At 46.4% G+C, this 14,261-nt stretch overlaps 2 protein-coding genes across 4 annotated transcripts in view; one reads left to right on the forward strand and one right to left on the reverse strand.

The window, feature by feature from the left end:
• LOC311056572 (serine/threonine-protein kinase TAO1-like) overlaps positions 1 to 8,531 on the forward strand; it is a 55,789-nt gene extending 47,258 nt beyond the window's left edge. For all 3 annotated transcript variants that reach the window (XM_084073284.1, XM_084073283.1, XM_084073285.1), the window contains exons 22-23: positions 1,016 to 1,198; positions 1,964 to 8,531. In XM_084073284.1, coding sequence (XP_083929410.1) covers positions 1,016 to 1,198; positions 1,964 to 2,530 — 750 coding nt within the window. In that variant the 3' untranslated portion in view covers positions 2,531 to 8,531. The remainder of the gene's footprint in view (positions 1 to 1,015; positions 1,199 to 1,963) is intronic.
• A 1,046-nt stretch (positions 8,532 to 9,577) lies between these two features.
• Positions 9,578 to 13,888, reverse strand: LOC311057338 (protein ABHD15; the record flags this gene model as incomplete). Its single annotated transcript, XM_084074294.1, has 3 exons — positions 9,578 to 10,292; positions 11,748 to 11,977; positions 13,097 to 13,888. The coding sequence occupies 3 exons, from the start codon at positions 13,886 to 13,888 to the stop codon at positions 9,578 to 9,580; spliced, it is 1,737 nt and encodes a 578-aa protein (XP_083930420.1).
• Positions 13,889 to 14,261: the final 373 nt, after the last annotated feature.

The raw sequence follows: 14,261 nt of genomic DNA on the forward strand, positions 1-14,261 counted from the left end.
TAATAACTGCGAACGCAGCGGAAGGAGGCGTGCCTCCGCAAGTGGAGCTTACTATGAAACCGTGCTCGGGTTGTGTGTGTGTCTGTCTGTCTGTGTGCAGCCGCGCCCCCATGTGACTCACGCTCTCATTGGCTGCTGACAGATCTCAGAGTGCACTACAGTGTGGCTGAAATCCGCCTGCCCCTGGGTGACTAATTACACTCCTCTGAGAGAAATATAGAAGCTACAGTCAAAAAGAACACATCTAAAAGCATCTACACGAGTTCATCTATTGGGATATCTAAGAATTCCATGTCATTTGTGCATATTTCAGGCCGGATGGCAAGTTGAAAACGCCTTAGTTTGAGGACAGTTTGAGATTTCTTCTTGCTAGCTAGCTATGCTGTAACATGGGATTCCAAATGACTAATTTGCACTTTTAAGAAAAACAGAGCCAGATACAGTCAAATAAATATGATTTTTTTTGGGGGGGGGGGCAATAACTACTAGTATTGTTAATTTCAAGCTGCGTTCACATCCCGCGTTCGTGCGTCTTACTTGTAGTAATTCAAATTTTTATAGCGCATTTCTGAGTACCTAAAGACAAATCAATAAAACAGTGGAAAGAAGAAAAAAGAGGGGGGGGGGGAGTTCGCTGGGGAAAGCTATATTGAAGAGGTGGGTTTTGAGGGACTGGAGGGTGGGGGCAGCAAAAGCTCTGCCGCCACCAGGTACGGTACTTAGTCTTGGGGACCTCCAAGGAGGTTTGCGTCACCAGACCTGAGGGAGCGGGAGAGGACGTGACATTTGAGGAGATCGAATTGGTAGGGGGCCGGGGGGGAGCCAGATTGTTCAGTGCCTTCACTGCCTTGTAGGTGTTTACAAGGCACTGAACAAGTGCATTCTTTGTTTGACCGGGAGCCAGTAAAGGTCATGGAGGACTGGTGTAACATTATGGTCTCTATTACGATATCTAATGTATGCATGTCTCGCCCTGTCGCCCTCCGACCACCGGGCCTGTCTCTGCCGCTCTCAGCTGCGGCTAGACGAGGCGCAGGAGGGCGAGTGCCAGGTGCTGCGCATGCAGCTGCAGCAGGAGCTGGAGCTGCTCAACGCCTACCAGAGCAAGATCAAGATGCAGACGGACGCCCAGCAGGACAAGGAGAGGAGAGACCTGGAGCAGAGGGTGTCGCTACGGAGAGCGCTGCTGGAGCAGAAGGTGAGGCTCAGGGCAACGTGTGTGTGTGTGTGTGTGTGTGTGTGTGTGTGTGTGTGTGTGTGTGTACACAGAAAATACATTTTGATACCAACCAACCAGGAGAGAAGAGTACCCATTTATCAGCTTCATTTTTATAGTGTTCCAGTTCCAATTTTGTGTTGTGTTGTTGTCACTCCTCTCCTTGTCCTGCTTTATTTATTCATTGTTTTTTATGTATTTAACCCATTGAGACCTGAAGCTGATTCTACATGTCTCCTAAATCTCAACAGCTTTCTGAAAAACGTATGTTTCTATATCAGTGGTGCTCAATCTTTTTCATGTCAAGGACCCCCAACATTATATGTATTTGGCTGCGGACCCCCATCAAAATATTTTGTTCCAGAGACCCCCCAGAAGCAAAGATTTGAGTTAAAAATGTTCGCTTTAAAAATATATATATTCAGAAGATTTGCACACATTTTCACGATTTTTCAAAAATAGCAGATCTACAAGCTCATAGCGCGGCACTCGGTGCCGCGCTATGAGCTTGTATATCTGCTATTTTTGAATAGCCCAAAGTGTAAAATAATGCTTTTTAGCTCAAATCTAAAAATGACACAGTTCCAGGTCTTAATGGGGTAAAAAAAAGAAGTCAAGCAATCTACAAGCTCACAAGGTGTTGTGAAGATTGTATATAACGTGTATAATGTTTTATGTTTATGCTTTTATAATTTTTTTGTCCACTAAAATGTCGGCTCTCGTGGTTCTTTTTTTCTTTTGCACCAGATCGAGGAGGAGATGCTCACGCTGCAGAACGAGCGGCTGGAGCGAATCCGCTCGCTGCTGGAGCGGCAGGCCCGGGAGATCGAGGCCTTCGACTCCGAGTCCATGAGGCTGGGCTTCAGCAACATGATCCTCTCCAACCTCAACCCCGACTCCCAGGGCGGCTGGGTGGGCGGCGGCGGGGGAGGAGGAGGAGGGGGAGGAGGTCAGGGAGGTGCTCAAGGCGGAGGCCACTGGTCCGGAGGAGGAGGAGGAGCAGGAGGAGGCCACCATCACCTCCACCACCCGGGGAGCTCCAGCGGCTCCCCTCAGCAGCAGCAGCAGCAGCAGCAGCCCTGGGGCCACCCCATGCTGGCTGGGGGCCCTCCGCCCTGGAGCCTCCACCACCACCACCACCTCCCGGGAGCAGGCGGGGGTCAGAGGGGGAGCGGGGGAGGCGCGGGAGGGGTGAGGAACAGCCCGCAGGCTATGAGGAGGACGTCATCGGGGGGGAGGAGTGAACAGGGGATGAGCAGGAGCGCCAGCATCACCTCCCAGATCTCCAACGGCTCCCATCTGTCCTATACCTAGACCACACACGCACACACACACACACACACACACACACACATACTCTTAAACGGAACACAACACTTGGCGTAGATTTTAAGCCGGCAGTTCTCAAAAGTGCGGTCTAGGGACCATTTGGGTTCCTTGAGGGGGTTCTAAATGGACCCTTACAGGTCTGTAACTCTTGAGAGTACAAACGGAAGTTGTACACTCGGAACAACGTGTACAAACGGAACCAAATGGACCCTTACGGGTCCATTTGGTTCCGTTTGTACACTCTCAGAGTTATGGGGGTCCTTGAAATTAAAACTTTGAGAACCACTTATTTAGGCCATTGTCTTGTTCAACAAGATAACACTGGTTATGCACACACACACACACACACACACACACACACAAAACATGCACGCCACTACGCATGCATTCCACGCCGTTCCTGTTGTTTGCATCAATGCATTTAAAACACACGGCACAGTACTCAAACTGGGGATCATAGTGCAAATTCTGCTCAGCCCACCCCCTGCCCCGTCTCATCTCTTGAATTCCTTCTATATGTGCCGCTTAGCAGGGGACTGTGGAAGCCTAAAGGCCCTAAGGCTACTCTATGATGGATAGGAATCATAATAAAGTATGCCATAGTTTAGTTTTTTACTGTAGCCTAAATAGTGTTATTTTGTGTCTTTAGGTATTTGTTTGCCTCACTAGTTTTCAGTTGCCACAGACCCAAATGTAGTTTTCAGTTGCCACAGACTCAAATGTAGTTAGTTTTAAGTTGCCACAGACCCAAATGTACAGTACTTCTCCATATTTTGAAGACAGTCCCAGTGCCAATAGCAAGAACTGAGGAGTCAACTTGAGTAGGTTGTTTTTTTCCCGTGGCCAAACACCGTCCCACAGGCTGAGATTTTAGTTGTTTTGTTTGTTTTATAGTAGACAACTTGATGAGATTATGTTTTTGATGTGCAGTAAAAGGCTTTGAGAAGAGTTGAAGCAAAAGAGAAAAAGAGTGATTTCAGAATGGCTGCAATAGGTGACGTTAGAAAGTAAATGGAAAGACGAGAGGATGTGCTAAGATTATGACTACTCAACCGTAAAGAGTATTTATTACTAGGGAGGCACTGTGGGAAGTATTTCTTGCATATTGTTTGTATGTATGGCTCTTAAAGACGCCAAAAGCAAGGACAGAGAGACTCCTTTGGTTATTGTGGTGTAATTTATGCCAATTTCATTAAGCTGATTTCAGAAGTATTTCTGAAACCCCCTTCTCCCAATTTAGTCGCTTTGCCAATTCCCAATTTTCCCTTCATGTGCAGTCCCTGTCACTGCCAACTCCTACAGTTTGTCAGATGGGGGGGTTATAGACAGCCACATGTCTCCTCCAGTACACATGAGGTTGCCAGTCGCTTCTTTTCACCTGACAGTGAGCAGTTTCACTGGGAGGACGTAACACATGCGGAGGAACATGCTTATATCGCTCCTAGTTCTGTGACAGAGAATGCCCTCCCTGCCCGGCTTCCGAACACGGCCAGGTGTGTTTGTTGGAACACAATTGGCCAAGCCGGATGCACCGCGGAGGTTTCAAACCTCGAGTCTTCGCAGTGGTAGGCAGGATCCTTAACCGCTGCGGCAACCGAAAGCCTCCAGTATTTCCGAAACATGATAGTGTGGCCAAATGTATGTGTGTAAAGGTGGGTTTCAGAAAGGTGGATTTCAGGAGTGTTTCCGTTTAATTCATATTATGTGTACTCAGGTGTTATTGGGTTCTATTTGGGCATCCACAGGCCCCTTGCCTTCCATTCACATGTACCCATAGCCAATGAATGCTATTCCACCGCCCTCATGGGTTCTCAGCAGCATTTAACCCATTGATTATTTGAATTTGAACCATTTTAATTTTACCTTAACCTTTGCCGGTTGTAATTCCCAATGAAATACAGTATGGCGTGTCTTGATCGATGAAAATCTATGCAGTAGGAAAATCCCTGGGACAATTCTAGCCCCGTCCTGTCGTTTTATCCTGGGAGACTCAACTCAAGTGGTGCTCTGGCAGATGCATTTTGGCACCATTCTGCTCAAACGCACATCAAGCTTTATATTCAACTGGACACACACACATGCATGGCAACTCTTCTCATCGTTTGAGCTCTAATCCGCAGTCCAATCCCCCTTCAACGCCAGGCAGTTGAATATCGCGGGGCAAATGAGAAAGGGACGTTTTAATCAGAGGAGGGAAGAAGGGAGGAAAGGGTGAGGTATTATAGAAAAAGAGATGATACACAAGGCAAATTAACACTGCATGGTCAACTTTCCCGGCATAACCTAGGATGGTAAGAGCATCCAAGGTTGTTTTTTAAAGTGTATCCTGTAAAAAAAAAAAGAATACTTATACTTTTGTAATGTGTTGTGTTATTAAAGTAGCCATGCTGAGGCGACTCATAGAGGCACGGTGGCCGATAGGACTGCCTAAAAACAGTTCCTCCGTGGTCCCGTTGCCTTTTTCTTTTTTTTTTTAAAGGATACATTCATCTGACGGGCTTCGTAGCGGGCGGCACCGTGCACCGAAAATAGATCTACAAGCGTTGTGAGCTTGTAGACGGGCTGCTTTCAGTGAGCGACGCCGGTGCGCAAACAAGACTATAAATCCGGGGCTTTACATTACATCTATCTAGCACCTAGTTTCAATACACGGCACAGTGGTTTGTCATTGGTGAATGTCCCGTTGTGACGGGTGGACTGGGGGAGCGGTGATGCTGCGATCTCCCCTGCCATGCCTCTGCAACCTCCCCCCGTGTCTGACAGCCCACTCTGTCTCACCCCCCCCCCCCACCCCCCCTGTTCTCCTGAACTTGGCCTGGTCCTCCTGATCCCACCACCCCTTCTCCTGCCTACCTTCCTACTTGGGAAGAACACTTCAACCAGGTGAAAGAAAAGAATAAATAAATATATATATATGTCTTTTTTCTTTTTATATATATATATATATATATAAAAGAAAGGCTACCATAAAACAGAGATATAAAAGGCAGAGGGTATTTAGACTGGAGATTATACATTATGATTTTCAAAGGTGGAATGTACAGGGATCTGTGTTTATATTGTACATTTAGGATTTGAGGAAAAAAATATGGAAGTGTAATAAATTGACAAATCAGAGAGATTGAATTGATTGTGATGTGGACACGATGACATGGTTTATAGCAGTGCTTAGAAAAGGAACACAAAAGACGTCGACATTTACTGGGGCTGCGTTTTCACTGTAAAGTTTTAGAGCGATTGTTATTAAATGGTAAATCTCTCATCGTAAAGGATCATATGAAAGGTTTTGTTGGGTCAAATCTTCAGGAAATAACATTTTGTTACATGATTGATTGAGGCCAAAGTTATCTTAAAATGATGGGTGTTTAATGAATCAGTTAAAGGCTCAGCATACTTCTTGTGGAAACGAAGTTCAGCAAGATTTTAAGAACAAAATGACATCATTGCGTCAAAAAACGAGCAAACGCATTGCCATGCCAAAGTCTGTTTCGGAAGTTCTTGCACCTCCAAGATTTTCGAACTAGCCAAACCTCACCGCACACACACACACCCCCATTACGAACACTGTGTGTGATCACACAGAAATTCCGAGGTGTTTCTTGATTTATTTTGTTTCATCACAAACCAGGTGGCAAATCACAGTTTTAGCACCGTATACAGTGGGTGGGGTCTAACGTTCAGCTCTCAAAGGCGGAGCCACATCGAGGATAAAACAACATTGTCCGCAAATACCTTGAGTGGTTCCATTACGCTGAAAGAAAAGTTCTTCTTATGAAGTATGCTGCCAACTTTAGACTTCGAACAAAGACATGTAAAGGAACATACATTCTCCTTGATGGCGAAGGAGTAATTTTCAAAACCGCTGCAAAACCAGACGGTGAAAATGTAGCCAGCATCTGGTTCTAGAGTGAGTTACTCACAGGGTCTGTTGGGGACCATTGAAGTAGTTTGGGCTATTCTTTGACAAAGATTTACACTCTCCTGTTATAACTGCTGCATTCTCACAGTACCCCAGTATCTGTTGTCTGCCCTCCACACACACACACTAAAAAGTCCTAACTTTGAACTCGTCAACCAGGATGTTATTGCTCCCAATCTTCTTCTTTTTTTATTGTTTCGTTTTAACGCCAGGGTGTTTTATTTCCTTTTTTAATGGCGGAAATAGTCATTTTAACGATGCTTGTACACAGTCAAATCCTCAGTGTTAATATGTAACTCTGCGGTTGTACAAATGGAACCAAATGGACCCTTTGTAACTGTGTACAAATAAAAAAAGAGTAACTCTTGAGAGTGGACAAATCCATTCGGTTCCATTTGTACACTCAGTGAAATGAACACTGAGGATGTTACTGTGTAGAAAGGGACAGATATATATATGAGAGAGAGAGAGAGACATCTGGTGTCATCATGGCTTCCCTCCAAGTCTTAGGAGGGTCTAGCTTTATGTTGCCTTGCTGTCTTGGGGATGGAGCTGGTGTACGTTTCGATTGCACACGTGGTTGTCCAGAGGAGAATAATAAAGCCAGATTTTTACTTGGTCGTACGACGGTGTCACTCGCTGAAAATGGCTCAATAATCGTTGCTGTCGGGCAGAAATCTCCATATTTTACACTTCTTTTCTCTCATAAATTAATGCCCTGCTTGATCATACTACAGCGTCGCACAAAAGCATCCAAAATGGCAGATCTACAAGCTCGAAACGCGTCGCAAAGCGATGCGTTTTGAGCTTGTGGATCTACTATTTTTGAATTTGTTTTTTAAATTTGTATCTTGAAAAGTAACAGTTTTGGACATATGAAGTTTCCACCCGACAGAGACGATATACAAGCTCACGAGACATGCCGCATCCACACGTTGTGTGCTTGTGTATGTGCTATATCATCGCTGTCGAGGTAGTCCAAAACTATTACTTTTCAGGAAATGGGTGGAAAAAGGAACCTGTGTTCCAAATTGATCCAACGTAGTTATCATTCAGTCACAAGCTCTTAAAAATGTTCATTGGGAAAATACTTGTAAAACCCATAAGAAATCAACACTCTTGTCAGTGGCGTGCACAGACATTTTGAGGGGCAGGTGCTCAAGTAAATTATACTTTTTTTTGTTTACTTGGTCTGCTCTTTTTTCCCTCTACACCTATACCTCTTTGCCAAAAATAGCCGTGCGAGGCGTTGTGGGCTTGTAGATCTGCTATTTTTGGCTAAAGTTCTCCTCAGAAAAGGGATGCTAGGTTTCGCGTGGTTATGGTAAAAAGAAAAACCATATCGCATAAAGATTTGGCGGACCCCCTGTAGTAACTCTGAGGACCCCCTAGGGGTCCCGGACCCCCTGTTGAAGACCCCTGCTGTAAACTGGGGGGAAAAAACGTTTTTTTTCTTCTTTTTTTCAAAAGGGCACTTCTGGTCAAGAGGGCAAAGGGCAGGTGCTCTAGCACCACCTAGAGTCTATCTGTGCACGTCCCTGACTCTTGTATGAAAACATGTAAATAGTAAATATGGAGATGCAAGGTTTCAGCGCCGACGGCAACGGTATTCTGCGCGTGACACCGTCGTACAATGGAGGACAAATGAGGCACGAGTCTACTGTGATTAGCCATATATCCCCAACAAGGGGCTTCACTGTCTTTGGCTGGTCAGTGAGTTTTATGTCTCTGTACAGTCTGTCAGTCAGTATTCCTTTCTTCCTGTCATTGGTGGATCTTTACTGTTGGATTCTACTCTCCAGTCCCAGAGACCTGTATTATTAACATGTATTAAAAAAAAACTGTATAGATTGTGCAAAAAAAAAGAAAAACAAACTGAATGTCAAGACAGATTACATAAGAGAAAAGCTATTCATTACAGAATATAAGAGTGATTTAAATGTATAAAAGAAATTCAGAAACAAAAGTTTAGGGGTTAAATGTAATATTTTGTTTGTAATTACTATTTTTTGTTGGAAGAGGGCTACTGGATAAAGAATCAACTGTAATAAAGTAATTTTAGTAATTTGCTGTTACTTCCTTTTTGGGTGTGTGCGTGTGGGAGATAAGTCGTTCTTCCAATTTATTCCAAATTCAATTTCAAAATGTTTTGAAAATAACAGATCTACAAGCTGGTTCAAGTAATTACGCTGTTCTTCATTTTGAGAACCACTATGTTAGAGCTGGCTTATAAAACAGAGTATATTGTTAGAAAGACCTTTGACCAGTATAAAGTCCAGCTGGAAACCAGTGTTGATTTTAGACTGCTTGTTTACTTTGTATAACTCCTACTTTGGTCTTCAGACAGAAACATATTAATGCTTTTGATCTTTGTTTTATACAAGCGTAGAGACAAAGACTTATGACAACCATATCTACATACAGTAGCTGTATTTCTGTGTACAAATCCAACGGCTCATTCAAAATACCCCCCTCTTTTCAATAATGTCCTCGACTAAATCATTTATTAATCATAGTCATAGGATTACTAATTGATTAGTTAATTTAACCAACAAATCTATAGAATTGTATTTACCACGTACAATCATGCAGAGACCAGCCCAGGTCAGGTTGAGAAGTGAACATTCTAATGTTTATTTTACAATGGCTACTAGCTAGGTGGTTATAGTCCACCTAGCAGAATTAAAGGGTTATATTTAGATTTTACACAAGATGTGCATGGGGAGAAACTCAAAAATGACTTATCAATTAACACGGTTTTGGTCGAACAAACCGACAGAATAATCAATTGACTCTGAGGGGACAGCCCTGCTTTTTAAACACTTCTAACACAACAGTTCTGGAGTAGCTATGACTAGTTCCACATTGTCTTGACTCCTTTGACACTTCCTGGTTGCTGAGATGCATTCACATTGGGTGTTTTTGAGCAATGCGATTCAATATTAATTGGCACAAGACAATGTGAACTAGTGGGAGGTAAATGGTATTAATACAAAAAAAAGCGACATCTGCAGGGCCATTAATACCATAATACCATTAACACCACTGTGTAAGAGAACCCGGAAGAGAGCTTCAATTCCAGCGCCGGATGCTGGGCCATTGCTCCTCCTCACTCAGCGTGTGTAGCTCCGCCTCCATGTGAACTCCCCACTCTCCTCTCCTTCAAAGATTTGCTGGGTCTGTGGCCTTGTCCTCCGCACCACGGTGCCTCTCCTCCTGCGAGCGGGCAGCGTGGTGCCTGGCCTGCTCCTCCCCTGCCCCCCATGCCCCTCGCGCCCCACCATCCTCGCACCCCTTCTCTCCTCCTTCAGGAAATCGACCACCAGCCTGAAATACTCCAGTATCGCCGTGTGACTCCAGTTGCGTGAGGCTTCCTCTGCCCCTCCCTGCGCGCCGCCCCCCTCTTCTAGTGCGAACCCGCAGTGCCCCCCTGTGTCCGTCGTCACCGACAGGAAGTAAGGGTTGCTGTGGAACAGCGGGAGAGGCATGGTGGAGGCGGGGGGCAGTAGCGGGTCGTCGCGGCTACGTACGCAGAGCACGGGGACCGCCACCTCGTCCGCGTCTCTCAGAGGCTCGTTCCTCTCCCAGTAGCCGTCCCAGTCCTTGGCGGGGTAAGCCCTCTCCCCCAGTGCCCAGACCTCCGAGCGCCCCGTGACTCCTCCGCTCGGGGGAGTCACCCCCGCAGAGCCGGGTGAGCTCGTCGGAGGGCCGGGCGCCGTCTGCCGAGGCCGGGAGGTGGAGCAGAACAGAGCCTCCTCGTAGTCTCTGAGGGAGGAAGAGCAGAGGATCCGATCCACGTCCACAGCTGCACTGAAGGAGGTCACATACCTGAGAAGATGGGTGAAAAGTGTTCTAGTTAATTGATCTAGAAAAAGTGCTCCTCGGAGCACAGGTCTCCGCCAGGTCGGGTAGGTTATTGTGGCCTCCTGGTCAGTGGCGCGGGAAGGGGGGGGCTACGGGGGCTGCAGCCCCCCTGGTTATTGGAAGGGATTTAAAAAAAATGTTTTTTTATTACATTTAAATTTAATTAAAAGAATTAAATAACGTAACCCTAACCTAACCCTAACCCTAACCCTAAAACCGAAATAAAGTAAAGGAAATAAAGTGCCAAAACCCACCCAAACCCGCACATTTTTCGACCCGAACCCGCAAAAAAATCGCGCGCGCGCGGACGGGACGCATTCCCCCGACGCTCAGCCCCCCTGGCTATTAAGTACTTCCCGCGCGCCTGCTCCTGGTGGCGCTATAATAGGAAAAATTTGAAAAGGGTGCCATTACTTCCTCAGCCTTTCACGGCAATTAGACGTTGCGTTCATGATTTGAGGCATTTTGTTCAAAAAACGGCCTGCTGGTGGCGCTATAACAGGCCAATGTGAAAAGGATGGCATTTCTTCCTCAGCCTAGTAGGAATGTGCGTGCAAGATTTCACAGAAATCGCAATCTGCGTTCATGATTTGAGGCATTTTGTTTGAAACAGACCAATCCTGCAAACTTTGAAAGCTAATGTTAGCCAATCAGGATGGAATGACATGAGTATAGAGATACTGTGTATCGATTTGCATGACGTTTGGACAAAATCTGTAGGAGTAATATCAGATTTTTTTGGTTACAAAGAACGGCTTCTTGGTGGCGCTATAACGGGCCGAACTGAAACATTTGGGGCAGAGGTTTTGCTCTGGCATCCAGGGAGTGTGTGTGCACAGTTTCGCTGCGATCAAGCCAATGGTGCCGGAGATTAGCTGGTCACAGACTGACCACTGACGGACGGACGGACAGACAGGGTGCAAAACATAGTCTTGGCCACCTGCAATTCCTGCATGCAACATCTACCTATTACTACGTCTCTTGATTGGGACCTTGACCTTTCCGACCCCAAAAAATATTTGGGGCAGTCTACTGATCATTCCATCCAGTTTCCACACATTTCTGACCATCCGTTCTCGATTGTGACCTTGACCTTTGACCTTTTCACCCATGTTAACCATCTGTTTTGGTCAGCCTGCTGACCACTACAACTACAACCCAATTTTGTGGGCAGTGTAATAACCTTTTTTTTTTATATAAAGGCGTCCATACTCACTGATTTTTCTAAATTTGTGGTGTCGTAGAATTTTTACCACAGGCTATGGGGAAGTTACCTCTGTCTCCGTCAGGAAAGGACAATTCCGGTTTGCAGCTTTACTCAAAGCAAGAGGGAAGAGGACATCCCGTCTTGTTGTCCCACCTCACCCCCCATCATCATCTCTACCCATAGTCATCATCATCAAACTCCCCTCACCTCACCTGCTGAACTGCAGTTTTCTGTGGATGAGTGCCCCCCAGCGGTAGATGGGAGGCATGGGCGTCTGGAACCACAGCTGGCCCCGCAGCACCGGCGAGATGGCCGCCGCCGCTGTCAGGTAGGAGCCGGAGCCACACTCACCCAGGTAGGACAGCAGGACCCCCGAGCCGGAACCCTCGCTCACCGCCAGAAGCACAGAGGACGGATGACAGTTACGCACGTAAGCCACTGCCTGGAAGGGGATTAAAGAATGGGGTGTTTGGCACACTTGTTGTTTATGGACTTACGTTAACCACTTTAACCCATTAAGACCGCAGGCCGATTCTACAAATGCCTTCTAAATCAGTAATTCTCACACTTTCAAGAATTTTCAAAAATGTAAAAGAAATAGCAGATATACAAGCTCGCAGCTGTGAGCTTGTATATTTGAATACCCAACGCAACAATCTAAAATGAAACGGATGGAGGTTTTAATGGGTTAAACCCTATATGCTTTATTGACCGGGGATCCCCCAAGGGTCAATCATTGACTCCCTCATGTGTTCCTTCTACAGCTACACCAAAATCTACAGGATCACAATGTGTTGCAATGCTTTCTGAGCTTGTAGATCTGATATTGGACACCAGCGTTTCCGGTCAAGACCACTTTGGTAGAGGTTTGGGTTGTGTAGTTACCTTGCCATGATGTAACAACAAAGGTGGGAAAGAAATCAAAAATAATTTCTCCATTGACTAGAAATTGATAATTTAAAATATGCTCCTCATTGACTTACATTGTACTGTGAAGAGGCTCAGGAGGAGCTCTTTAAGTCTGTAAACGAACTCAAACAAAGCTGATTCTGACAGTATAGAACATCACCAAACCCAGTACTGTTTGTTTTTTTAATAAAAATGTCAACTTCCATTTTGCCATTTTATTAGGAAGAAACCCCGGACTGGATCCACGGATCTGGATCTGAATCTTCAAATAGTAAAATCAACAGGAAGTTGACATTTTTATATAAAAAAACAGTACTGGGTTTGGTTATGTTCTATACTCTCAGAATCAGCTTTGTTTAGGTTTGTTTACGGGCTCAAAAGAGCCCGCAACAGAGTGGTCTTGCCGTACAATGTCCCCAAATCAATGGGGAGCATATTTTGAATTATCAATTTCTAATCCATGGAGAAATTGCTTTTGATTTCTTGCCCACCTTTGGAGTTACATCATGGCAAGGTAACTACACAACCCAAACCAACACCAAAGTGGTCTTTCCCTTTAAAGCTGTAAGTGAATTAGCTTTTATTTCAAGTTTGATATAATAGATGACAAATACAGTAGATCCACTGTAAAAGCTCACAGTCATTTCCGTACCTGCTCAAGATCGGACGGGTCTCCAAACTCGGTCAGTCGCGGGGTGGTGAGCGGGCAACCGGCCGTGCCGCGCGGGTGAACCACCACCGCGTAGAATCCCTGACACAAGGCCAGATGGCAGAGCTCCTTCAGGTGGGGGGTCAACCCTCCCCAGAACTGCGGGACGAGGATAAGGACAGGAGGGGTGGAGGTGAAGCAGCCCAGCGCCTTTGTCCCCATCTGATGCTCCCTCTCTCTCTTGGCTTCGTCTCTCCTCCTCCTCCCCGCCGCCTCGCCCCGTCTCGTCTCCACGGCCCAGTCTAACGCCACCGTTCCCCCGTCTCTCAGCAGGAGGTGGTCCCGGCTGAACTGCACTCGACTCTGCTCCCTGCCGCCATCGCAGCTCCCCCACAGCAACCCGCGCAGCGTCTGGATGTGGGGGTCGCCTCTGGGCCAGGCGGCCAGCCTCGGTAGGACCAGAGAGCCACAGTGCTGGAACAGGTGTCGGGCCAGAGCGGTGGGCTTGCACGCGACGCCGCGGGGCCAATGTTGTTGAGGCGTGCTCTGTTCAGGCCCAGGTCGGTCGCCTGTCCCCGTCGGGCCCCTCTCCTCGTTCCAGGTTCTCTCTGCTGTTGCTATGTTTAGTGGGAGTTCCAGAACCCAGCAGATAGCGAGCCAGAGCCTCCAGGCGGCAGCCCTCGCGGCAAGCTTGAGCCAAAGCTGTGCCCTGGGCCAGCGGAGGCCCAGGGAGAACAGCAGGAGAAGCAACGATGGAAGGAGGCAGAACAGACATTCACATACTGAGACTGACATCAGCAAATCCAGGCAGAGGAGGTGAGGTCCTCGACAAAGGCTGATTTGTAACTGGTGCTACTGTGTCCCCCAGTATTTTTCGTTTACGTCCTAATTTGTCACTCTAAGGAGTGAACAAGTGTTGAATTTCCATCCGACATTCCCAATTGTCTGCTTCCTCCAAGTCCAATAATAAACATATGGACTTTTCTGTATTTATTTACATTTCAGTCCATGAATCCATACAGTTCAAACTCTCCTCTCCGGTTGGCCTGTGTTCCACCTCCTCCTGCCCTTTCTCCTCCCTTCATAAATCATTGGCCACCAGCTCCAACAAAAACAGAAAGTGAGCAAATAGAAGGAAACACACAATATCTCTTATTAAGGAAACAGA

This window comes from Gymnoscopelus microlampas (assembly GCF_963454915.1).
Source record: "Gymnoscopelus microlampas genome assembly, chromosome: 12".
In the NCBI taxonomy this organism is placed as follows: domain Eukaryota; kingdom Metazoa; phylum Chordata; class Actinopteri; order Myctophiformes; family Myctophidae; genus Gymnoscopelus; species Gymnoscopelus microlampas.